Source organism: Dermacentor albipictus, chromosome 1 (genome assembly GCF_038994185.2).
Source record: "Dermacentor albipictus isolate Rhodes 1998 colony chromosome 1, USDA_Dalb.pri_finalv2, whole genome shotgun sequence".
NCBI lineage: Eukaryota > Metazoa > Arthropoda > Arachnida > Ixodida > Ixodidae > Dermacentor > Dermacentor albipictus.
Genome location: NC_091821.1, coordinates 395,035,182 through 395,061,457, shown reverse-complemented (window position 1 = coordinate 395,061,457; position 26,276 = coordinate 395,035,182). Strand labels below are relative to the sequence as shown.

General features: G+C 45.9%; 1 protein-coding gene across 2 annotated transcripts in view; it reads left to right on the top strand.

Moving 5' to 3' along the window:
* LOC135914945 (uncharacterized) overlaps positions 1 to 24,198 on the top strand; it is a 46,873-nt gene extending 22,675 nt beyond the window's left edge. For both annotated transcript variants that reach the window (XM_065447880.1, XM_065447887.1), the window contains 13 exons: positions 2,815 to 2,984; positions 4,098 to 4,222; positions 4,638 to 4,818; positions 6,088 to 6,164; positions 7,636 to 7,858; positions 9,667 to 9,854; positions 10,882 to 10,993; positions 11,574 to 11,744; positions 14,814 to 14,936; positions 15,981 to 16,087; positions 17,040 to 17,238; positions 22,011 to 22,140; positions 23,303 to 24,198. In XM_065447880.1, coding sequence (XP_065303952.1) covers positions 2,815 to 2,984; positions 4,098 to 4,222; positions 4,638 to 4,818; positions 6,088 to 6,164; positions 7,636 to 7,858; positions 9,667 to 9,854; positions 10,882 to 10,993; positions 11,574 to 11,744; positions 14,814 to 14,936; positions 15,981 to 16,087; positions 17,040 to 17,238; positions 22,011 to 22,140; positions 23,303 to 23,477 — 1,981 coding nt within the window. In that variant the 3' untranslated portion in view covers positions 23,478 to 24,198. The remainder of the gene's footprint in view (positions 1 to 2,814; positions 2,985 to 4,097; positions 4,223 to 4,637; positions 4,819 to 6,087; positions 6,165 to 7,635; positions 7,859 to 9,666; positions 9,855 to 10,881; positions 10,994 to 11,573; positions 11,745 to 14,813; positions 14,937 to 15,980; positions 16,088 to 17,039; positions 17,239 to 22,010; positions 22,141 to 23,302) is intronic.
* Positions 24,199 to 26,276: the final 2,078 nt, after the last annotated feature.

The following is a 26,276-nucleotide window of genomic DNA, read 5'->3' as shown; positions in this document are numbered from 1 at the left end:
ACTAAGTAATGCCGCCCTAAATGAATTCAGTCTCATCGTTTAGTAAAAGCCATTACGCACCCTTTATTATTGCCTGCGTGGAGTATCGCAAGTTCGGAGAGCCCCATTGGGAGACGGCACAAAGGCTTATCAAAAATCGCAAACCTTAATGCATCTGAACTAAACGTAACAGCGCAAACATATAAGACGAGCCACAAAAAGAAATTGGACAATTATCCTTGGAAAAAGCAAGAATGAACATGCGCGGCTTGCCTTAGAGGCCTATCACATAAAAAGTCAAGGAAATAATTGCATTAGTGACACATCGTTGTCCCTGCACCAATCAGAATTTGATTTCATACGTTTGCGTATATGATAAGATGGCTGACGTCAGTAATGCATTCTGTGCGCCTGCGCGATTATGTGGCCTAGGTATATAAATGCATCGACGATGGAAGGAAAAAAGAAGTTGTTAGTCAGCGCCAGTGTGTGTCGTGTCTTTCTTTTTGTGGCTCGTCTTATATGTTTGCGCTGTTACGTTTAGTTCAGAAGTATGTACCAACTAGGCCCAAATGAAGTGTTGCTTAATGCATCACTATCCTCTAGCTCCCTCTCTTGTTGTCTGTAGACAGTGTTGATCACCGAACGTTGCTATTAGTGTGGAATCCTTCAATTACACCCCAGGACCGCTAGCGTTTTCGGTCATAATATTGACGCGATGAAGAAGAGCAGGAGCGGTTTCATTCAGTGCCTCACGACGTGTTGTGTACCGCTGTTCGAAACTACATTGAAGTCAACGAGAATGTTTCTTTTCAAAATACTATTGGTATGTGTGTGGACAACCTTGTGGTTTTACTTGATACCTACCTAAAGAACAGTTTTATTTCGTCTGACAACCGAATGTTGTTGCTGCTGTTGTTGTTGTTTTCCAAAATAAGGGCATATGCATAGGATCGTGCGTAGCATCATTACATTGTGACATTTTCCTGACGCAAATGCATAAAACTCTTGACAACAGCTTTCACAACCCGTATGTAATATATATATATACGGGGACAATTTTTTATTTGTGATGGAGCGAGGATGACCTGCTCTTTTTAAATCAGATTTCATGATGTGAAGATCCTGGACAGAAGCATAGTTAAAATGACACGTGAGCTATTGGAAGCTTTTTACATAAAAGAAAAAAACTACTTCTTGTGCAAGTCACACATCTGTTGTTTTATACGACGCGGAGCATACTTTCTTTAGAACTTACAAGTGAGCTTGCTTGCTCGTAGAATCGCCTACTGTAGTCTACCTGAGGAGGCTGGTGCGCTTGTGCTTTGGGAACAGTATGTATACTGTATCTCGCTGTCTTTCGAATAAAGTTGTTAGTAGCGCATGTGACGTGAGTCTCTGTGCCTGCTCTGTGATTGTACCTACGCTCTAGAATGTGTCGTTAAATAAACCCCAACCACCCCAACATAAAGTCCGCCTCTAGGACTACGTACTGCCAGACTGGAGACGACGTGGGCGAAGTGGTGTGGCAGCTGCTAGTGCTTTCCAGAGCACATGTCTCAAGGTGTCCCCTGAGCCCGCTGACTTGCTCGCGGGGCCCGCATTCGTGAAAAAAACAACAGAAGTGGCGAAAATGTTGAGCATTTGTCTCGTGTCGAACCACTTGGCCCGGGCAGGCAACGGAAATAATTTGACCCTAGAAAGTGCAGTATTTAAAGGAGTGCATCCCGTAAACCTTGTCGGCTTAAGTTCGCACAACTTTGTCGCTTTCCTCCACCGATTTTCCCCTCTCTTATGTCGTCTTGCATTGGGCAGCTGAAAGCATTTCATCGAACGCAGGACGTCGGGGGACCTGCGCCAGGAGGCAACCTCCGATTGTTCGCCCCTTATTTGCTCCACGCGGATTTTTTCAAGAAAACGTTAAACTCGGGTGTTTTATGTGCTAAAACCACGATTTGATTACGAGGCGCGTCGCAGTAAGGGACTCCGGATTCATTTCGACCATCAGGGGTACTTTAACGTGGCCCCGATGTTCGGTACACGGCCGTTCTTTTTTTCTTTTTTTGCATTTCACCAATATGGAAATGCGCCCGTCGCTTCCAGGATTCGATCCCGCGCTCTCGGGGTTAATAGGGCCACCTCCCCAGGCGGGTCTTTGTGCGGATAGACGAAGTGTGCAGCCAGCGAGCCTAGCTTTATCCGGAAAAAAACCACATGACTCCTTGTAGAGTTGCATTATGTAGAAAGCGATTCTTCGTTGTTTCCCAATCCATCGCACGTAAATTGAACTATAACCCCTCTCTCTGTCTCCTCTATTTCTTGCTCTTGTGAGTACGCAAGTTCTTACTAGATTCAGATTCTTGATAACGAAGTTGGCAAACTACCTCCATATATCAGTTGCGATTCAACGTCAAATTCACGGGACCCTGGCGTTCGCGTATATATAAACGGAGCCGATTTTGCTCAAGGATGTCTGTGCGCTGAACCTTTAATGAAGCTCACGCAAAACGAAAAACTAATAAATGCCTAAATAAGTAGCGAAAGAATAATTGCACGAACGATGCGACATTTTACGCCATTTATGTAAAACAAATCTAATAATAAACAAAAAAATTTAAATTGGTCATCTATGGCGCACTCGTATGACAGTGTAAGCATATAAGATGCCCCTCGACAGAAAAGAAAATTCCGTTAGATATCACTGACTCTCCTTTAAATTGGCATAGGTTGTTCACTACGTTGCTTTCGTTGGACTGATGAATCCCCAGCCGAAAGAGCTCGCAGTGGGGACAAAGAAGCATTTTAATAACCGACCTGCTTCCGCGGCGCGAGCAGAGAGACCCGCCAGAACCTCACCAAGGTGACGGTGACGGACGAAGGCGGGGGCGCCTACAGGGCCTCAGCACCGCTGCCCCGAGGCATGGAGCCGGGCAGCTACAAATTCCACTGCACGGCCAGGAATGACCACGGATTCGACGTCGGAACGCTTCACGTGACGGTCCTGGGTACGTCTTCCCCGAAACGTTCGTGGCGCTGACCTATATACACTCCCACAGGTTATTACAAATTCGAAGATTAACTAATTACGGATTTGAAGATCCTCAGCTGAAAGATTGATGACGCGATATTCTGACTTCTTATTCTTGTGGTAGATGAATTTCCAGGACTTCTAGACATTGCGCCGCACTGAGCGCCTTGTGAAAGACGACAAAATAACGCTTTGTTGTAGCGCTTTCGCCGTAATGCTCCGGAAATAATCTTTAGTGTAATTGATTATAGAACGCCAGCCCACGAAATTCTTTGCGATTAGCAAGTAACGCCACTTTTGATTCATACCGCTTTTCTACTCTCAGATTATCTGGGGAAGGGCATCCAGGTTCGGATATCTTCTTGACTGCGTGATTCATGGGTGAATGGGATAGAAAAGATCAAAGGAAACCCATATCGGTTCGTCAGAAAGAATGTTTCGCAGTATTAAAAAAAAAATGCCCCGGTCCGGACATTGAACCCGGTGTGGTTTCCGGGGCGGTCGCCGACCTACCATCGGAGCTAAGCGGAAGCTAAACTTCGCAGCACGAGACACAGTTAATCGACTATACTCTATGATCAGTAGCACTGAACTTGGCAATATAAATTCCACTAAAACCCGCAACAAGGATGAACTTTCTTACTACACCTTGAGGATTTGCACAGAACAAGTTTAGCGTAAGCATTATACTTGATTTCATTTCATGTGATTGTCTTTGTTGTCGAAAAAGCTATACTGGTGCTGTGACAGGAAGCCGTAGTTGAAGGTTCCGGATTAAATTACACCGCATGTGAATCTTTAACGGGAGCATAATTATGTATATGAGCACACGAGCGGGCAAGAAGTATAAGTCCTATTTAGCATGATTTCGTGGACAGACGAAGCCAGATAAGAATGCCCCCCCCCTCCCCCTCAAAAAAAAAAACGCCTCACGGACACTGCATCCATGGTGTATGTCGTTTTTGTTCTTGTCCCCATCTGTTCTTCACTGCAGCCCAACTAAACAAATTTTTTTATGTAATTTTGGTTCCCTTTGTGTATACAGCATATTCTGATCATCTTCATTTCCTTGTTTTCCGTCCTTCTCAAGGTCCCCCCGAGCTGACCTCTCCGCCGCAAGTGAAGGTGTCGGCTGACTCAGCAGTCGTATCCTGGGAGCCTTCCAACTCGCCAACCAAGAAGAACGGTGGGCGAGGCGACCAAATTGAGTACCAGGTACTCGGCAAATCCCATATGAGGGAAGCATTGAATCTTCCCTGACTTCTCCCTTACATGTTTTCTAGAAAAAGAAAGTTTTGTTCACCCGCTATCTTTTCTACCAGCCTGTGCTTTTCTCGTGTTCCTAAGTCGCTGAAGCTCAATTGAATAGCCGGCCCTTCGGCGGCCTATTTTTCCCAAGATCTCACCATTTGATAAACATCAACAACAAAGAAAGCAAATGAGTATCAGCAAGCAATAACATTAACCAAGGAGCCCGTGAATACGGTCGCACATGAGTGGAATACATATGGTTGCCACTGCCGAAATACATCACAAATCATGGTTGTTTTACGTCGGCCGTAGTAGCTCTTACTCGCGCGGAATGCCGAGAACTCTCTCCCCATGTTCACCGTGTCGTTCGTTCGTGCAGCTGCACGTTCGCGCGAAAGCGGCCGGCGGCGACTGGACGACGGTGGGCCCGTGGCAGACGGCCGTGCGCCAGAACGCCTCGTCCCTCGAGCCGGACACCGAGTACGAGTTCGCTGTGCAGCTGCGGAGGGGCAAGCTGACGGCGTGGGGGCCGCCGGTGTCGGTGCGCACACCCTGTCGAGGTTTGATTCATTCATTCCGTTTGGTTCACTATAGGGCGATGCGTTTTCGTAGCGTATGAGAACGAACACGCATGTGCCGGCGAGTCATCCTTTCCTCTTTTTTTTTTGTACTATGACATAACTCGCAAACCTGTAAATTGGCTCGCTGCTTCTGTCCCATTTATGTGCCTTGCGCCGTCATTGTGCCGCCGTAAACCACGCAATCGTCAACTCCTTTCTACACCTCAAGAGAATGGGGTGTAGTGAAAAGGGTGCGAAATGACAGCTAAACTATTGCAATGAGGCTGTACCACAGGTCACCATAGAAAGACTCGCGCAGGAGTGTATAGGGTGCCGAGTGTTCCTACTATATGCAGCCAACATCCCGAATTTCCCAGTCAACAACTCGCCTAAGACATTCTGCTGTGCCGAATGGCACTACTCTACAATTACTACACTAAAGTCTTGGTACACTAAAGTCTTGGTGTATACTGTGCGACGACTGAACTTCGATGTCTCTGCTGAAGAGAGGGACGCTGCACCAAAAATTCAAGCAGCCCAAGCGCTGCTTTTGTTCGGCATAAGCATTGTCTAACTCGTCACTAAGAATTCATCTCGAGGCCCACCCTCCCGACGGGCGGGTAAACAGTGCTGTGCACTTCTTTCGGTGTAAATATTCTGGACCTACAGGGGTGTTTAGTTTTATTTCTTGCCAGCGTAATGATCGGGCCCTATTACTATCGTGTATACTGCGTCGCGGTGTTGTGGCACAAGTGTAATCGCTCGTGCGACAACAGATAGATAGATAGATAGATAGATAGATAGATAGATAGATAGATAGATAGATAGATAGATAGATAGATAGATAGATAGATAGATAGATAGATAGATAGATAGATAGATAGATAGATAGATAGATAGATAGATAGATAGATAGATAGATAGATAGATAGATAGATAGATAGATAGATAGATAGATAGATAGATAGATAGATAGAGAGAGAGAGAGAGAGAGAGGAGAGGGAGAGGGAAGACGGAAAGGCAGGGAGGTTAACCAGACTGAGTCCAGTTTGCTACCCTACACGTGGGGAGGGGAACAACAGTCGTGCGACAACAGTTCTCCTTTCGTTCTACGTGCACCAGAACAGCGACGCTCCATTCCCTTGCACACGCTCATATGCGAAAACGACTATTAGCTCGTGTCTCTTGAGTCATTCGGGTTTCGCTACACACGTGCGCGCTTGTGATAGGTATCGCTGGTTCCTGAGTGTTGACGTCCGTTTGCTCCAGCTGACAGCCCCGAGGCGGTACCGAAGAACGTGGTGGCCAAGGCGCTCTCGGACAGTCGCATATCCATTCGGTGGGAGGTGACATGCCTTTTTTTATTGTTTGCATAATCTAGCAGCGGAGTTGTTGTGTGCGCCTAAGTTCTTGTTCATTTTTATTTCTGACGATGACTAATACATTCATGCCAAAGAAAAAGAGGGGGGAGGGGTGAATTATTTATCGAGAAAAAATATAGTTAGTTTAGAAAAGTACTCTCATCGAGTGGAAAGGCCTCACAAACATAAGAAAATTACATCGTGTGATCGCGCAGAACTTTCGAAACAATACACGCACGTATGTTGTTTGAATTATTGGTTTTATCGTAGAATGGGAGCCGGCGGCATGCCACCACGATCACTGACGAATGCTTCCATCTTTCTACACTTTTCGTCCACTCGTCAATTAACAAAGAAGCCTCCTATGCCATCAGTTACAAATAGCGCCAATGGACGAAGTATCAGGAGCGCTGAAATTTGTGCTGAAACCGATTCTTTTTGTATTGTGATACGTGCGCGTATTGCTGCTCTCTCGTTTTTTTTTGTGTGTGTGTGTGTGTGCGCGCGTGTAGAAAATTTACTTGTCATTTTTATCTTTCTGCGTTTGCGTTTAGGCCACTATCACCCAATTCGCGTCTGCATGCGTGTATGTATGTCACATTACCTCTGCGCTTGTGTTGTGTAGGGCCTTCGTATTTCCTCTGCAGCAGCTGTTTTACCTCCTGAAATACGAACCCAAACAACTATTAAGAGGATGAGCTGATACTTAACTAATAAAAAGAATCCTTCACAGATGTATCCCAATAACTGATTACATAAAAGAATGCGAAACTTGATGTTCCACTTTTTAAGTGCTGATTTTCGTAAATCATTCTGTACAATATTTAGGCACCTATAAACCAAGACTATTGGATCGTCAGCCAATCAAATGTTTTTTTTCTTCATTTTTTTTAGTTCGGCAAGTTTTTCTTGGTTATTTCAGCGGTTGCCTAAAGATATTATTATCGGGCTTGCCACGAAATTCAGTTACGGAATTACAGATGGCCTCGATTGATTGATTGATTGATTGATTGATTGATTGATTGATTGATTGATTGATTGATTGATTGATTGATTGATTGATTGATTGATTGATTGATTGATTGATTGATTGATTGATTGATTTTTTACGTCCCAAAGCAACGTCAGGAATATGAAAGACGCCCGCAGTTGAGGGCTACGAGAGAGAGTAACAGAAACACTTATTTACAGAAAGGTAGAGGAAGGTTAGCCTGTAGCTACGGAATACTTTTGATTGGCTGGTGTGATTCAGTGTGCCACCAAAACTTCGGTATACTAACATTTCTTGCGTTCCAACCAACCTCGACATGCGGCAACCGTGGCTGCAGGGAGTCGAACCCGCGACCTCGCGCTGAGGAGCATTACCCCGTAGTCACTCAACCGCAGCCAACTGAGGGTGGGGCGCCACCGTCGCTCGCCGTGGTTCTGCGCTCACGCGCATGCGCTCTGCTCTCAGAAACCGGACCCGAAGCTGCTGGGCTGCAAGCTGGTCGGCTTCGAGGTGGACCTGAGCGCGGGCGACGCGTCGTCGACCGTGCAGAGCCTGGACGCGGACACCGTGCAAACCGTGGTCGGCGACCTCGACGCCGACAGCAACTACGACGTGGCCGTGTACGCCGTCACCTCCGTGGGACGCAGCATGTACAGCGGATCGGCCACTGCGAAGACGGCTCGGGCAGGTGAGGTCATACCTGGCCGCTGGCAGCGCGGGAAGCAGCGATGTGGGTCGCGCACGCGGATTGACTAAGCACGACGATTAAATGTCGTCGATGTGCGGGAGCATCCACTCTTAGGGAAACCTATGGTGCAACTTTGACTCTATGTATACTCAGTATTTCAAGAGAAAATGAAATGACAAACGTGACATTTAGCGCAGCTGGATGACGCAACTTCGTTAATTCTTTAGCTTCCCGCAACGCAAGCTTGGCAGCGGTATGCGTCCCCTATAACCTAAGACTCTCCATTAATCCTACAGTGACACTTCCATTCTGTCAGCGACGCGTGGAGGCTGATCAGCCGTGGACGTCAATGAAGGAGTCCTTTATTTTTGTTGGACGACGCGACCACATATTTTACTATACGGCACGCAGTTGGTTTAATGGAGTGGTTTCCCTTTAAAGGGCGGAATTGAGCGGAAACTGCGCTGGGCTTATTTCTGGCACATAGGCGCCACCGCGTCTAACTGGCGCCGCACGACTTTATGATGGTAACTACAAATGGAGGGCGTACTCTGTGTCTTCATCTTTCTTTTTTCTTCATTATACAATCGCATAGAAAGTCCCCGAGCAGCCTAAAAATTGACGCGTCGACGCAAGTCTTCAGCACGCACGCAGTACGTTAGCAAACCAAAAAAGTTTAGACTACACAAGAAAAGAAAACAGGGCTACTTGAAATACGTTCGAATGTATCCGCGCAACAGACACGGAGGGAAGGGGAGGTTGAAAGACGGCCGCTTGCGTTCGTCCTTCCTTTTCCGTCTGTCTCTGTATGTTGCGCTGGTACATCCACGAAGCTTATACTCGTCTACGTTTCCATGGAATTCTCTCATAGTACATGGCTTGCCACTTATTAGCAGACTTAATTTAGGCCAACCGCCCATTCCACTATTACTTGCCGATCCATGGCGTTGATGACGACACCGCGCGACACTGGAAGTCTGGAAGCATTATTTTTTAGCATAACATCTTTTTCTTCACACGGTACTCGACAAGACTAACTCTGTGGGCAACGCATTTCTTGGCACCTCTGGGAATGTGTGTCTGAAAGATAGTGAGGGCTACAGTTACGGGATGTTCATTAAGCAAATGTGACGCCGTTGTTATACGGCTTCATTTCAAGCAATTGAATTTTGTTTCCTTAACTCCGTAGTGTAAAGTTTATTGGTGGCAATTTGTTAATTTTCAGATTATGGTTCTGTTATTTGATTTGTTGTGTTAGTACTATCCGCCTCTTCAACTCACCAACCTTGAGAGGCGGAATAGATTCACCTGTCGCAGGCGATTTCTTGAACGGTATTTTAAACAAAAAAAAAAATTAACCGATTGTATAAGTGCAAATGCATGCTTCACAAATTACGTTCGTTGGCTTTGTGTTGAAAGCTGCAAACCATTATAGACAACTCCTAAGCTCTGTGGGCTCTTGTCCCTGCTATCTAGAATTTATAAGTGCTTGCGTTGAATTTCGGTGGCACGCTTTGTAGCCCTACGCAAGATTGGTAAATGGAAAGCGATCTAGGACACTGGCGCAAGTGTCTCGGGTCCAACGACCGAGGACGGACAGTGTGACTAGCGCTGTTATCGCTCGCTATCAGCAAACTTCTTCGTTGCTGACAGGCCGACACGCATATGTCGCCGCATCGCGGACTTGCACTGGCTTAAGGCGGACCACGGAAGCGGGCGTCAATATTAATTGCTCCAACGTTTCTCACACAACGTAATAGTGTATACTGCTCGTGCGTGCGATGTTTTTCGTGCTGTCGCAAACGCAGTTCCGGGCCCTGTGGAACACCTGAACGTGATCCGATCGAATGCCACCAGCGCCATGATCACGTGGGACGCACCTGCGGGAGTGCGCCACCCGCACCACCTGGATTACCGCGTGGCTATCGTTGTTAGAGACCTGGGCGGATGCGGCCACAAGGGTTCGGAACAAGTGTCCCTCACACAAGCTACGCAGGTGATTTATTTATTTATTTATTTATTTATTTATTTATTTATTTATTTATTTATTTATTATTTTTTATTTATTTATTTTTTTATTTATTTATTTCGCATGGTGTACCTGTCCTGCTCCAAGTTTTTTAATTTTATTTGTCCATTTGTTCGAATCTGCTCTGCGGCAAAAAATTGAGTTGCATTGCCGAACTTGTCTCTGCATATTCGCGGTTCGATGCAAGCAGCGCACAAAAAACAAGGAGAAAGGCGAAGCAAGGGCACACGCCCATCACGTCGCTTAAGCCTTACTCACACAAAGTGCTACATTTATTAACTACATATTCGGCTCACGCTAATTGGCCTTGCCCGTCTGCTACAGAGAGACTGAGGGAAAGCATGCGTAAACAGAAAAATATGCATGGGTTACGAAGACTAGGAGAGAGAGAGAGAGAGAGAGAGAGAGCGTGAGGGAAAGACAGGGAGGTTAGCCAGTGGAAGTACCGGCTGGCTACCCTGTGCAGACAGACAAGGTAAAGGGAATAAAAGGAGAAAGAAGAAGAAAAACAAGGAAACAGAAAAGTTTGCTGAAATTTTTAAGGATGTGCGAATTGCGCGACCGTCTTTGAATGTTTTAGCGCGTAGCATCGCGTTACAAAGATTAAATAGGCCTAAACGTCTGACCGGGGTAAGTACAAGACTCGAGGCTTGGTCGTGGCGGTAGAAATTATTCAACGCCGCATTAAAAGCATTTCGGTCATGTGCACCTCTCACTAAGCCCACTTCTGTGCTGTTATAAAGGGGTTTCCGTGGAATAACTGAGATAAAAAATAAAGTGTATCGGCGACTGAATTTTTCTCCGTTCTGCATGAAAATATTACGAGTGAAATTAAGTATCCATTCCTTGAGTTACTTGCGTTATAAGTTATAACCCCAACTGCGCATTCCGTAGGGCGAAGAGGCGCACTTTTTTCGTCACCCTAAAAGTCTACTACGTAACGTAAAGACTTGCGTGAACCGCAACGTAGTCCGTACGCTTTCTGTTCGTGCAGTTCCAGGTCGACGGGCTGGTGCCGCACTCCTGGTACGAGGCACGTGTGGGCGCGAGCAGCGGCCACGAATACGGGGAGAGGAGGGAGGTCAGCTTCCTCACTGCCGCAGCACGTGAGTGCGGTGTACACAGTCATGAAGTCGCGCCACCAAAGCAGAAAGCGTTGTCTAACGTTCATTCCATAACACGAGAGAGATAAAGAGAGAGAGAGCGTAATTGATTGAAGAAACACGGAGTCCTCTAGCCTGCTACTCTTCTCTGCAGAGCTGACGTTCCGAAATATTCGAGACGTATCCGATAAATATTCGCATTTACGAATCGCCACTATTCGATTCGTTATTCGTAAGTTTTGAATATTCGCACACCCCTATCTTACGCTGCAACCCACTGTGCATTTTCCGGGTGTTAAACACCCCAAAGTGTTTTTTTTTACTCTCTCTCTCTCTCTCTCTCTCTCTCTCTCTCTCTCTCTCTCTCTCTCTCTCTCTCTCTCTCTTCCACGCCCCCTCCCTACGTGTAGGGCAGCAAACTGCACAAAGCAAACTGTAAACTGCTCACCACCGCGCTTTTCCTTTCTTCTCTGTCACCCCCTCTCCGTCGTATCTTATTGGCCTAATACTAATTCCAGCTAATTGAGATGGTTGCTGCTATCGCTTGTGTCCAATATTTCTCCGTCGGGGGCTCTCTGCTCAGCGCCCAGCAAACCGCCCGGTAAGGTGCGCGTGGTGTGGGCATCGTCGAGGAGTCTGCACCTGAGCTGGGAAGCGCTTTCCTGCTTGGACGCACGCGGGCCGCTCCTTTACTACCACGTCCTGTACTACGCCGACTTGAGGGCCGAGGACGACCAATGGGCAAACACCACAGGTGAGCAGCGCAAGCGACGTTGCAACCACACATCAACGCTTCTAGAATAGGTATACTAGTTGCTGAATGGCCGCGCTGCCCGTGACCCCTTTTTTGTTGCTTGCCAGCTCGTCAGCAGGATTTCGGGTGACATATTCGCACGCGCTGTGGCACGTGGGACTAGCCGGGTGCGCGACGAGTTCGCGTCCTCGCCGGACATGCACTAAAGTTTCTTCACTCACTCATTCACTGTCACGCGGTAGGCAGGCATTGAGTCAGACATTTATACAGACTGACTGGCTGGAAGGCTGGCTGGCTGGCTGGCTGGCTGGCTAGCTAGCTAGCTAGCTAGCTAGCTAGCTAGCTAGCTAGCTAGCTAGCTAGCTAGATAGATAGATAGATAGATAGATAGATAGATAGATAGATAGATAGATAGATAGATAGATAGATAGATAGATAGATAGATAGATAGATAGATAGATAGATAGATAGATAGATAGATAGATAGATAGATAGATAGATAGATAGATAGATAGATAGATAGATAGATAGATAGATAGATAGATAGATAGATAGATAGATAGATAGATAGATAGATAGATAGATAGATAGATAGATAGATAGATAGATAGATAGATAGATAGATAGATAGATAGATAGATAGATAGATAGATAGATAGATAGATAGATAGATAGATAGATAGATAGATAGATAGATAGATAGATAGATAGATAGATAGATAGATAGATAGATAGATAGATAGATAGATAGATAGATAGATAGATAGATAGATAGATAGATAGATAGATAGATAGATAGATAGATTTTGCATAAGTTACAATAAAGTTATGTGTAGATCTACTCAGTGCGCCCTTCTGCAGAAGTTCTCCAGTTTTCTTTTGCATACCTCTGCTATTTCATGTAACTGTTTCGTATAATTCGCGTGTCCCTGTGCATGGATCCTTCAACTTCCGCGCATATATCTATATATAAAGTTCATTTCGACTGCTTCGATGGACACGCCACTGCAAGATGGTGGCGTAGGCGGAAAGCCAAAAGACGGATGGCGGGGGCTGGTTATACCAGCCAATAAACATGTTCTTTGTTTCTTGAAAAAAAAATGTCACAGTTTCGCCATGAGAGCGAAGCAATGAATGCGCTAGCAACATCTTAAAATATGCACGAAATGTAAGACCCGTAGTTGTAGTGGCAGTAGGAATTGGAGTAAACCTAAGTTGACTAAGTAAAAACGAGCTGTTGCGCTAGGGGTCCTCTGTTAGAATCCTGCCATCGGACAATTTCATTTATGTTAACTACATTCAACGTTTTATTTAGCGACTTTACCGCCACTCTTACGTATCGGGTATGTTTCAAACACCTTTCCTGGGCCGATCCCGGAGGCAGTGCACAGCCGCGCCGATAAATTTACGTCTAATCTCGATATACCGAACCTCGATGTAACGAAATTCACGATGCAACGAACTTTTTTTATTTCCCGATCTTAGTTGCCGTTAGGGTCAGGAATGCACGTGTATCCTCCTCTCCCACGTACACGCCATATCTTGGCGGTAATCCCTCCGCGGCAAGTGCAAAGATCGAGTCGGAATGGTTGGTGCGTTCCCGCACATTTTGTTGCTCTCGCGCGTCTAGTGTCGGCGGTCGCATAATCTCGAGCTTCCAAGACACAGTATGAAGCGCTCGCTCGCGTTGTGAGTGCGAGTTCGTGGTCATCGAGTGAGATCTGGTAATGTTTCGCTGAGCGCTCGTGGCACCGATAAAACTGCGAGCCTTACCTCGTGTAGTTGTCTCTTTGCTATCGCCATCAATGTTCCGCCTTGCCGGCGGAACTGTGACTTTTCTCTTTTTCTTTCTTTTTTTTTCTTTTTGCTCAGGTCGAATACCCGTATCTCTTTGCACTTTTGTTTTTAATCTGCGGGCGCTGGCTGCGGGCACCAAGCGCGGTCAGCCGTGGCGTCCGAGATTTACGGCAACGCGCTACGCAACCGACGCCAGTCTCGGAGGCCGTGCACCCCGTCGATGCATTGCTCCCGGTGTGATCTGCACTGCACGCGCTGGCGCTCATAACAGCGCTATTATCGCCCGACCTTCTCGCAATTTGTTTATAAGCGCCTACTAACGAGTTACTACCCATCAGGAATGCTACAGGGAATTTGGGAAGTTGTTTTTAAAGCTTGAACTTTCAAACCTCGAATTAACGAAATTCACGAGTTACCATTGTTTTTTGCTGCAAGCACAACTTCGTTATATCGAGGTTCGTTCATTTTCAGGTTCGAGCTCTGTTATTGTTTCGCACTCTTAATCTTTAAGTCTGAGAAAAGTTAGGATAAAAGGCATGCGCCGTCAGTGTTTTGTTCGATAAAATTTGTTTGTGGGCTGCCAGACCCAAAGTAATAATTTTGTCAGAAATGTAAGACTTGGTATGAGCAACTTTAGTGATACAATAGCGTGGCAATGTAACCCGCATATACCTCATGTCGTATAGCATGGCATGGCATATACATACGTATATCTAGATATATACGAAACATCACGGCGACGCCGACATCGACGACGACAATTACTATCGCAACGAAAGTATTGGTGGACATGTGGAGATGGTTTACGACGAAAGTTGGAAACGTGACAAGACAGATGTGAAGGCGGCGTTCATACAGCAAATATATTTGTTTATCTTATATATTCATTATTCTCCTTTTTTTTTTCGTCGTTAGCCGTGTACGGTATATATCTCTGTACGCAACTAAACGTAAGCACGTTCGTCCGTACATCTTACGTGGTCATACGTGAGAACTCGATTTCCGATAATTTCAGGCACACATCAAATAATTCATACACTGATGAGGTCGTCCTAAACTGCCGCAGATTACGAATCTGTAATTTCATGCTGTGCTCGCAGGTTTCGGATGAATTCGTCTCTATCACAAATTATTCGTACAGTAAACATTTCTGACCAATATTACCATTGCCAACCGCAACTTTCTTCGTCCTTTATTTCTCTGCACTTTCTCCGTAGCCTCGCGCTCTCCAGATTTGTGATTCAGCGGGTTTCGTTTTGCTCTTTCCCCCAGACACAAACCTGACGCTCCAGGGTCTAATGCCTTTCCAGAAGCACACAATGCGCGTGAGAGCTGTCAACAGCGCCGGAGCAGGGCCTCTCAGTCCTCGTGTGACGGTCAGCACTACAGAAGACGGTGAGGGCATTCCTCCTTGAAATCCAAGTGATGCCCGGCCGGCTTAGGTTCTTGCGCGGTTTTCTTTGCCAATATTTTTTTTGTTTAGCTTCAGCAGTAAAGATACTTGAATTTCAAGGGTCTAGTCATTGCACGGATAGATATTTTGAATGGGTTTGCATAAGGCATTTAAGAAGAACGTATGCGTAACAGCCGGAGGAACAGGCAATCCTGTCATCCTTTTGTCATCCTGTTAAAACTTAAGAAACCTTGCTTCCGCAACGTGGTACCTGCCACAAAACAAAGCGTTTCAAGGTAATGGAACTGGGCTCTATTATCGTACAAGCTTTATTAAGGCGACAGCTTTAGGTGGCTCATACACCTCCTCCACCCCCCCCCCCCCCCTATGGTCTGGAAAACGTGGCGTGCGGTACAGAAAGTCACGTGAGCTCGCCTCGCGCACACATGCGCCCGTGCCACTGCCCGCGCGTTCGTCGTCGTCTTCTTCCACAATGAGGATAGCAATAGGGGCTTGTTGGTACGGCATATCTTATTTCGTTATAGCGCAAGCTTGACAAGGACAAAAGTGTGTCAGATGTGCCTTCTTTAGTCCTTGTCAAGCTTGCGCTATAACAAAATAAGTTCTTCCACAACTGGCTCCGATGCCACTCATACTGCGAAAAAAAGGCAAATTAGGATAAATTTAATTCAGGCACTCGAACCCACGACCTTCGGAGGGAGTCGCACACTCGACTTTTGGTGGTAGTCGAACCTACGACCTTTGATATTAATTAGGGTGAAGGTAATTAAGGCACAGTTAATTAAAGCAGCGTCAGTTAAGGCACTCGAATCCACTACCTTTCGTGGGAGAAAACAAGAAGTAACAACGCATTCGAATGAGGATGTCAAGTAATTTAATAACTGTCGCTTGAGTGCGCAGGCTTTCGCCTTCACCCTCTTCGGCGCATGCTAAAACGATTGTCAATTTTTTCCTAAGTGTTCGTGCGCAAACACACGGGCTTTATAGCTCGGTGATTTACGCGTAATCATGAATGTGATTCGCAGTGCCCAGCGAACCGGAGTGGCTCGGAGTCGAGGAGGTTAACGAGACAGCTGTTCGCTTGTCCTGGCAACCACCCGAAGAACCCAACGGAGTCCTCACTGGTTACGAGGTGGGTGCTCAGTTTTGTATGATATACTCATGACACAACGGAAGAGCAAGTGTTTTCAGATGAGGAATCTACTCCAACAAGGCAATTTGGCTATCTTGTTTTACTCGAGTCGAGCATGCAAGATATATGTTTGCAAGGAGAACATCTTAAATAAAGACGCAGACGAGACAGATTGACACAAGTGCTGTTTACAATAATTGTTGTTCGAGTATTGTAAAGTAATCTTGCGTTTGACGAGCTTTGTAATGTGTTCCATAGTTGAATCAAACAAAATGTATTAAAGTGTGAAGTTACTATACAAATGTTGTTGCCTTACTCCTAAGTTTGCGGTTCGGCTTCAGCGCGCGAATGGAAAGTAAGGGCTTGACGATACATGAACCTGCTATCCAGACAAGACAAAAGCTCCCAGGACGATAGAAGATTGAAATGGTAAACAGTGGTAGAATGTCGCTGGAGCCAACTTTTCGGCTTGGCAGTCGTCTTCGTCAAGGCAGCAGCTCTTGCTCCCCCTCCCCTCCCCGCCTCACTGACGAAGTTGCTGCCCTAAGACAAGTCCCTTTATCGAAGAGTGGGCTCCAATGACTACCCCTTGTTCTACCGCTGTTCTTCATAAACCCGCTATTTATTTTCTCCATCTCCTATTCGCGAAGTGTGCGTACGGGCTAAAGGACAAGCGGAAAGCAAAATGAAGTTTTCACTGTGAAATAAAACACGCAGTTATTCAAGTGCTACATGCCCTTTTTGTTCGTGTTTTATTTCTGTATGCGCGCGTTTAGTGTCCCCAGACCACCAATCTGTGCAGCGCAAATAGCTACGAAAATTACGATCATTTCCCTCTCGAACTCGCGTTTCTGTTTCCTTTGCCGTGACCTTCATTCTCCCTTTTCCTTTCGAAAACGCCGGACGTACGCTTGTGACAACCGTACTGAACGTTGCTTCCTTCTTTGTACAGATTGTGGTAACGGAGCAGGTCGACAACGCCACGGAGGATAACAGCTCTGTCCTACTAGCCACGGTGGTGGGACCCGACGTCAGGGAGCTGCTGCTGTCCCAGCTCTTGAACGGGCGAAGCTACACTGCCAAAGTCAGGGCCACAACGAGCGTAGGGCACGGCCCTCCCCTCATGGTTCACTTCGCCACGCTCTCTTTGGGTGAGGGACACGCGCGCAGACTGATGATGCAGCTGCGTACCGTCAACTTAAGCTGCTATCTCTTAGCTCTAGATTAAGGCGAAACTTTGGCTCGGGGCCAGCTCCGATGCCGTCCATTCAAACACATGTAAAACGCAAAAATGCTTTTATGAGGCAACTCATGAACCGATTTGAATGAAATTTGTAGCAGGGAGAAACCTAAATTCTAGCGACTGGAGTTAGACCCTAGATTTTTCTTTTCTCGCAAAGATTGCCGTAGATTGGTAAGTTTCAGAAAAATAGAAGCACAAGCTTCACAATCGCAATTTCGCAAACTGCATCCGTTATAGAATCTAAAGCGGACAAATATGACATATCAATTTGTATCTTTCGTCAGTCTGTTACATTGTTTATGAGGGTTTTGCAAAGGTCCTACTCACATATTAGTGGTATGGTATGAAGAACTTCATTTAGGTCCTGAGGGATCAGTCTGGGACTGATGCATGCCGCTCCCACGTCGGGACAGAGAGGCCGAGCCCCTCTGCCGTCGCATGGGCCCTTGGGACAGCCCTGAGTTGGTCCGCCAGCACTTCACTGTGCAGGATCCGCTGCCGCCACTGTTCACCTCAAGAACCATCACCGGGCAGCGCCAAGCACCTCCAAAGCATGTCTTCTAAATCGAGCAAACATCCACACTTACTACAATAGATGGAAATCCCGCAGTCCGGATTAATATTATTCATTATGACCATGTTAGGGTACGTTCGCGTCTGCAGAAGCCTTTATGTAACCGCCTGTGGCCTATTTAATTTAGAATGTGGCAGGGATAATGCACTGCGCGCTAAGTAATAGTGTTTGGTGACCTCGTTGTAGGGTAACAGTTGGTCCCTGAACTCTGGAGTGGGAGATCCAGCCTCTTCAGGGAGTACACGGCACACCAATCCTCGTGCATCCCTGTGCGCCACCTCGTTGAGGTTACGCGGGGCTCCCTCCGCTGTCCCCATGTGCGCCGGGAACCAAGTAACTGTATGCGAAGCGATATCTCTACCCTGCAGCAGTCTGTTGGCCGGTTCCGCAACAAGTCCTCTCGAGAAGGCTTCAATCGCAGATCCCGAGTCACTAAACACCAAAACTCTTCTTGAATCAATTAGTGCTAGAGCAATAGCCACCTAAGAGATTAAGAAGTTTGCAGGGACGGCATGGCCACAATTAGTACATGACCGGGGTTGTTGGAGAAATATGGGAGAGGCCTTTGCCCTGCAGTGGGCGTAACCAGGCTGATGATGATGATGAATAGCCACCTGCTCGGCGACCCATGGTTCTTTGGTATAAATGGAAGCGGCATTTCTAGCGCTCCCTTTGCCATCTGCCACCACCACCGAATAAGCATCTTTCCCATTAATTCATGCGGCGTCAACAAACGCAGACTTTTCCTCCTCTCGCAACAAAGCCCTAGCTCTCACGACCCGCCTCCCTACATTGTGCACGAGGTGCACATTCCGCGGAAACGGGCAAACCGTGATATTGGCCCTAAGGTTTACGTTCAACTCGTGTAGGGGCGCCCCATCGGGCGACACAGCCACCGATTCTTCAATTGGCTCTAAAATATACCTAGGTATATTTGCTAGGTATACCTACCGCTGGTGTACCTAGCAACCTATCTCTGTGTGTCATACACTGAGCCTCGGCAATTTCATCTAAAATATTATGCAAACCCAGTCGTAACAACATATCGTTTGACGTATTCACAGGCAGACCAAGCGAAGCCTTGACGGCTTTTCTGATTAAAGCTTCCAATTTATCTTCCCCCCCCTTTTCCAAACCCCTATGCCCATTAGAGATCCCTCTTATAAGTGTTATGGCCTCCTCCTTCTTCTTGGTAATCGCTGAATGGTTCTAATGATCGATCCATTCGCTTCAAGTACAAAACCGAGGACCCTGATTGCTTCAACTTTGGGTATCAACGGCCCTTCCCTAGTACAGATTCTAATGCAAGGATCAACTTCCGGTACCCAACCCTTCGGCCTACGTCCTAGCTTCTTAGATTTGAAGATCAACAACTCTGACTCTTTAGGGGAGCACTTGAGCCCAATAAGACCAAAATACTCTTCCGTAAGCGTTACCACCTTCTGCAGCCTAGCCTCAAGCTCTCCATCACTACCACCGACACTCCATATAGTAACGTCATCCGTGTAGATAGAATAGCTAATACCCTGGGCAGTGTCCAGTGTATATTAGCCAACTTCCACATCGCCAGATTGAATAACATAGGCGAGAGTAAGGATCCCTGCGGAGTACCACAGCAACCCAATTTAAAGACTTCCGACTTTATCTCCCCAAACCTGAGACATGTCCTTCTATCCATAAGGAAAGCCTTGACAAAATGGAAAAGCCGCTGCCCCATATTCAAATCCGATAGCACCCGTGAATGAAAAAAATGTCGGATTTTATCGAAAGCTTTTTCCACATCAAGTCCAATTATTGCCTTAGTATCCCTTGTCCGCCGGTCGAGGAGCTGATGCTTAATCCTGATCATAGCATCCTGAGTCGAGAGGCCGGGCCGAAATCCTATCATCGAGTGCGGAAAGACCCCATTGCCCTCAACATAACGCGTTAGCCTATTTAAAATGACGTGCTCGGTGACTTTCCCCAAACGCGATGTCAGGGAAATGGGTCTGAGATTTTCAAGCCCTATGGCCTTCCCGGTTTGGGTATCAGAACAGTAGTTGCAAGTTTCCACTCTTCCGGGAAAGAGCCTTCCTTCCATCAGCTATTGATCTCCCGCACAAGGAACTCAATTGACCCGTCGTCTAAATTCCGTAACATTTTATTCGTAATGCCATCATCGTAATGGATAGCAGGATACCAATAGGATTCTCCAGCGCCATCCTTGTGAGCCATCATTCTTGTCCTCTTTGGATGTACTATTAGATTCAGTTTACAGAATTGTAGTATCGTTTTGCATTGCTGAGTTAAACAGTTTTAATTTTGATAGCCTAGCTTACTGAATTTAAACTAGTTCTTTTAAATGCTGGAAACCTCATCAAGGTTGGTGCAGTGGTTGTCAATAAAAATTATTTCTCCGTTTCCATGTATTTCGATAGGATTTAGATTAGAAAGGATAGCCCCCAGGCTAAAGCTTCCTCTTTAAGGGACACTAAAAAGTAATATTATGCTGAGATGTATTGTCAAATTATGCTTCTGCAATAGCAAAAAGAAAAAAGAAAAAGCGAGCCCCTCTTACTGTTAGAGAAAGCACGTAAGCCAGAAAAGACGCAACAACAAGAGGCGGCGTGGCTACGTCACCATGACGTCATATTTTGACAGCGTCATTCAATCCGAATGTCCGGTGGTAGATTATGCATTTGTGGAGTTCCCCGAACTCTACTGTGTTACCTCTCTCCCAAGTCTCTAAATGGCGGGTCTGCGTTTTTTTTTTTAACATCTTCAATTTTGCTTTCAAGGCGCGACGCTGATGAAATCAGCGGGACATTATGGATTTCACTGTATATTTTCGCGCACCTTGGCCATTTCTTACCAGGAGAAGCTATGCAGAGCTGTCAGGTTTAGTATTTGTTTGTTTTCGAATACAATGTAATCTTCTGTCATTGACAAGAACCTAGCCAACCTTCAGCAGACGCCTTAAAGTTTTGTGACGTTATGCGAAACTACTGCGCGAAATTCAAATTGGCACGTTGCTACCCGTTTCAATTCAGATGCGCTTCCAGGCTTAAAGAACTTCATAAAATTTTGAAATTGACATATTTGTTACTCCAGAAGTATAACATCCTTGCGGGGAAAAACTGTATGCAGAAGATATGTTTACAAGGCAAGGCGCGCAACGCTGCATCACCATTAGAGCTAGAGCGTGCACACCAGATATCCACGCCGTCGGCCAAAAGTGATGCGATTTAAGGTGCGAGACATGGGCTATGTCACTAGTGATTGTGGCAGGTGGTGACTCAGAATTTAGCGGAGCGATCTCATACGTAGGTTACGTTAGTGGGTTTGCGTACGACGCGGTAGGGGCCAACATAACGCGAGAGAAGTTTTTCGCGTAGGCCAGCGCGACGTGACGGTAACCACAGCAAGGCGAGCGATCCAGGAGGGAAGTGCACCTCCCTGTGTCGGGGGTCATGAAGACATTTTTGGTAAACCTGTGAAGCCGATAAGCGATCAGGGCAATCGGGGGGGGGGGGGGGGGCGGGGGGGTGAGGGGGGATGTCAGCACGGACAAGAGCATCACGAGCACAGGCCGTGGACATGTCTGCGTGAGGATGGTGTATGGTGTACATGGGTAATGGTGGGTCGTCACTAAACAGTATGTAAAAAGCTGAGTAGCCGACTGTGTAGTGCCGGGAAGAGTTGTTGGCGAAGGTCCTAGAAGAGCGCGTCCCAACCGAAAAAATGTTCATCAGCGTTGTAAAGGGGCTGATGCTGCCAGCAGGCAGTAGGGCAGGTGTCTTGCGTCGCTGGCGGAGGTCACAAGCCGCAACGTATTGTCTCACAGAACGGTAGAGACCAGACCAAAAGAAGCGCCGGTGGATGCGATCATACGTGCATGATACTCCTACGTGTCCGGCGGTCGGTGCATCGTGAAGCTAGCCCAAAACAGCAGAGTGACGATGCCCGTGAAGAACAAGCAAGCCCTTGACAATATAATATCCGAATAAAGCGGAACTTTGTCTCACTCTTTAATGTTACTTTATATAGCTTGTGACGTAGCAGTGTGCGCGTGCAAGCATTATGACAAAAACAGCACTGACCCGAAATGACATTCGTTCTGCGTGCAGTGGGAGCGTCGGTGCAGGACGACGTCTACGAGTCTCTGCATTCCTTGATTCCGTGGGTTGTGGCTCCCTTCGGTGTGGCCATCTTCCTACTGCTCGTCAACGCGGCGCTAGTGATAATTATCAGCCGAAGGTAAGTGCATGGCGCATTTTATGACCGAATCATTCCAGTCTGACTGTTCGAGTGAGTGAGTGAGTGAGTGAGTGAGTGAGTGAGTGAGTGAGTGAGTGAGTGAGTGAGTGAGTGAGTGAGTGAGTGAGTGAGTGAGTGAGTGAGTGAGTGAGTGAGTGAGTGAGTGAGTGAGTGAGTGAGTGAGTGAGTGAGTGAGTGAGTGAGTGAGTGAGTGAGTGAGTGAGTGAGTGAGTGAGTGAGTGAGTGAGTGAGTGAGTGAGTGAGTGAGTGAGTGAGTGAGTGAGTGAGTGAGTGAGTGAGTGAGTGAGTGAGTGAGTGAGTGATGCATAAAACTACAATGACAACGATCACGTAGCTTACGTTTACACAACAAACGAGTCCATGCAGCTTGTTAGTGATGAACGGATTACGCTCTTTTGGAGGCGGTAGCCTATATGAGGCACATGTAAATCGCATCAAACATTATCCATGCATGAGTGCGTGCGCAGGTTGCCATGTTTCGCCAAATATGACTTCTCCTCAAGACGACTTATTGAAAGGAGAAGCTCGCTTTTCCGTAATGCGTGCGTGCGTGCGTGCACGAAACATGGCTCTCGCTGATCGTGCGCGCTGTTCAATTCTACGAGAAAATAAACCTGTACCAGCTCGCACAACTTTTCGTTCTACTACGATTCCCTTCGTGTTACAGAGTATAGCATTTTATAATGGAAGTATAGATTTCCGTATAATAATCGTGATTAGAGTTTTCAAAAGGTGTCAACCACACAATGTTGCTGCCGGAATTTGCTCTTCCTGAGCAGTACTAACCTATTAGTAAGCTAAATTTCAATGCTGTACGAGCAAACTTGAGGATATGGAATAGTTTTACCACCACCCAAGAAGTCGGACGCCCTCTAGGGATGAAAGAAGGAATGTAGTTAGCAACTATAGGCGCGGTTTGGAACATGACATCTGCCAGTAACCGCCCGGTTCCTTGTATCCACCTTGTTATTGTCGTAATAATCACGTCTCCATTCCCGAGTCACCAACGCGAGAACATCAAGTCCTTCGCGGACGTTCGTTTGCACATCCAACCTTTCAGTTTATTGCTTCTCGCAGGAGTATATGTATTTCTAGAGACATATACAACGGCCATTTCCTACCCCTCCTCTTTGATATGCAGGAAGCACCGTAGCCTGGAAGTTAGCGGCGTTCCCTTCAGGAGCTCGACAACTTCGACCGCGGAGTGTGACGAATTCGAGCTCTCCAAGCATCCCGCACCGAGCGACAGCGCCTCTCAGGACGGTTTCTTCGTTGACTGGAATCCCCCCCGCTCGTTCGAGAGCACGTACATCTAGTGTGTCGCACGCACGGTGTTGACCTATCGCCAGCAGAGCCATCACTTCTGCGACGACGAACTTCACATTTCGGCCTCTTCATCTCAGGTTGCTCCTTCTGCGCTGTTCAAGTCGCCAGCTCTGCAGGGTCCACGGCGACCCTAATCAAACGTTCCACGTCTCATACAGCATTCATAGACACTCGGTGATTTATTTTCCAACATTTAAAAAGGAAAGAGTATTTCCTCCTGCTCCATCAATTGTGCTGAACGAAAGCATCCACAAAACACAGTGACATTGCATCGGGCCTAGTACTCGTTGCATCGCTTACGCAGTGAGTAACGCTGAAACCAATGTGTCTGTTTCAAACGCTGAGATGGTGTGTCATTCGAAACTTTCAACGTGCTTCGCTTGTAAAAATTCCCGCTCAATTCGTTTGTTTATATGCCATATTTAACTACGCATAGTGACATTCCATTTGGCCTAGTACTCGATGCATCGCTTACACAGTGAATAACGCTGAAACCGATGTGTCTGTTTCAAATGCTGAAATCGCGTGTCATTGGAAACTTTCGACGTGCTTCGCTTATAAAGGTGCCCGCTCAATTCGTTTGTTTATATGCCATATTTAACTACGCATCGAAAAAAGCTAGCTGGCGGAAGCTCTTGAGAAAAATGAATTAGACCAAAGCTCTTGCTTTGTAGTTTTGCATTGTAGCTCTACGATCTTGTGTCACAGAAAAAAAAAGGGCGGTGAGAGAGGGGGGGGGGGAGGGGAAAGTGCTTTGTTTGGAAATGTTGTAAATCATCGCATACGATTTTTATGATAATTGAAGTGGGGATGATTATGGCTTTCACTCAAATGCCAAGGTTTGAGTGGCAGTGTGAAAGAGAATTAAGATAAGTACAAAGAAAATAGATCAACGAAGAGAATGAACTTATGCAAGAGTAATCAGGCCCTGCAAGAAAAGGGAAATATCAAAAGAAGAAACGAAAGGATAATGTGAGAAAGGACATATCAGAAATTTTAGCGATAGATAACAGAAAAGTAAACGTCAATATAAGAGAGAATCAATAAAACAGGAGAACATAAACGCGGTAAACTTCTTCTTTCGAAGAGTGAATCACACATGTCTCGGCAAACTTTCCTGTGACTGAAGGCCACTACCACGACCTCAAGGGGAAGTACAACAATAATGCTCAAACTCAAATCAAGACTACCTAAGGGAGCTTACATTTTGAGCCCTTGTTTCCTTCATGCTTCACCTGTCATTACATGTAGTCATCCTTTCTTTGTTCATTTAGGCTCATATCTGCGCATTACGAGTTATTGAGACTGTCAAGCGTGGTCACTGCTTGAATACCATCGGTGGGCGAATTACTAAATATCTCAAACTCATGAATACGAATATCCTAAAACGATAAAAGAAAGAGACATATTCCTTTCCTAAACTTCATGAGATCTAGACAGACAGCATCGACATTGGAAATTGGACAGTGATGTGACGATTTCTGTCCTGTGTACGTAATGATGTTTCCTAGTAGAATGTGGTAAAATTGAGTTCGACTGGTCAGCGACAAAGGGATACACTTTCGTCATTTTAATGATGACGGAGAGGATGACAGCAGAAACTAAGGAATCGAGCGTGCGTCCGTACGTGTGACGGTGACTAGTGCGACGTAACTGCGCACAAGAATGACGAAGGAACAAACACGAAACGCTTGTGTGCCATTTCGTCGCGCTATTTGTCATCACGCCTACTGCAAATCAAATAGCCCGCTTTTCCGTTTTATTAAGTCCATACGCAGCCTACATACATAAAAGGCACGGTGTTTAGCGTGAACTTGCTTAAAACTGAATACATTTCTCTAATATATATATATATATATATATATATATATATATATATATATATATATATATATATATATATATATATATATATATATATATATATATATATATATATATATATGAAACATTGTGATTTCCTCCGAGATAACCATTATTTGCTTAAATTTCGATGATGAATGTGCACCTAAGTCCTCTTCTTTTGCGTGAGTCTTCATAAAGGGTTCACAAATATCAGAACGCCCACATAATGGTCCGTACGAAAATACGGGAATAGCAAATATCAAGCACCTCGAATCTAATATTAAGTTTAAAAACGCAAATATCTCTGTTTGTGTTTAAAATTCCATTACAACTCTCGCCTTTACGACAATGCGCAGTTTCCCGCTAGTCGTACATCCTACGAAGCAATTAAGAGTTTAAGATCTGTACCGTTATCCTTTGCATAAATCTGCATTATGTATATTTATGTAGGATATTTAGCTGTGCTCCAGGAAAAAAAATTCTCGATACTGAATTGTGGTATAGTGTTATCGCATTAAATGAGCTGTTCACATGCCTCACAATTATTCCTTCACTTGCATAACTTCATTTCCATTTTCTCAAAAAATTCATAGCTTCGCGAATGAAATGTTATCTTTATTCACGAAGCACACAGAGCTGAAAAGCTCCTTGCTGTCTGTGTTGCTTCAAAACTTCGGATGTGTCGAATGAATAAAGTTATTTTCCTGCGTACGTCTATCGACTAAATGTGATTCTACATTACGCATGAATGCTGTTTCTACCTTGATCTTCACGTGCGCATATGCCTCAGGACGCAGGTAAGCTTATGATCATACCTGCCGTGACCCGCATCTTTACTGTAATAACTTTAAAAAGAGATTCAGTTGCTATACCGCTGCTCACTGCAATTGAGCAACAAGATTGCATTTTGTGATCCTCATTTCTCAATAAAACACTTGGCATCG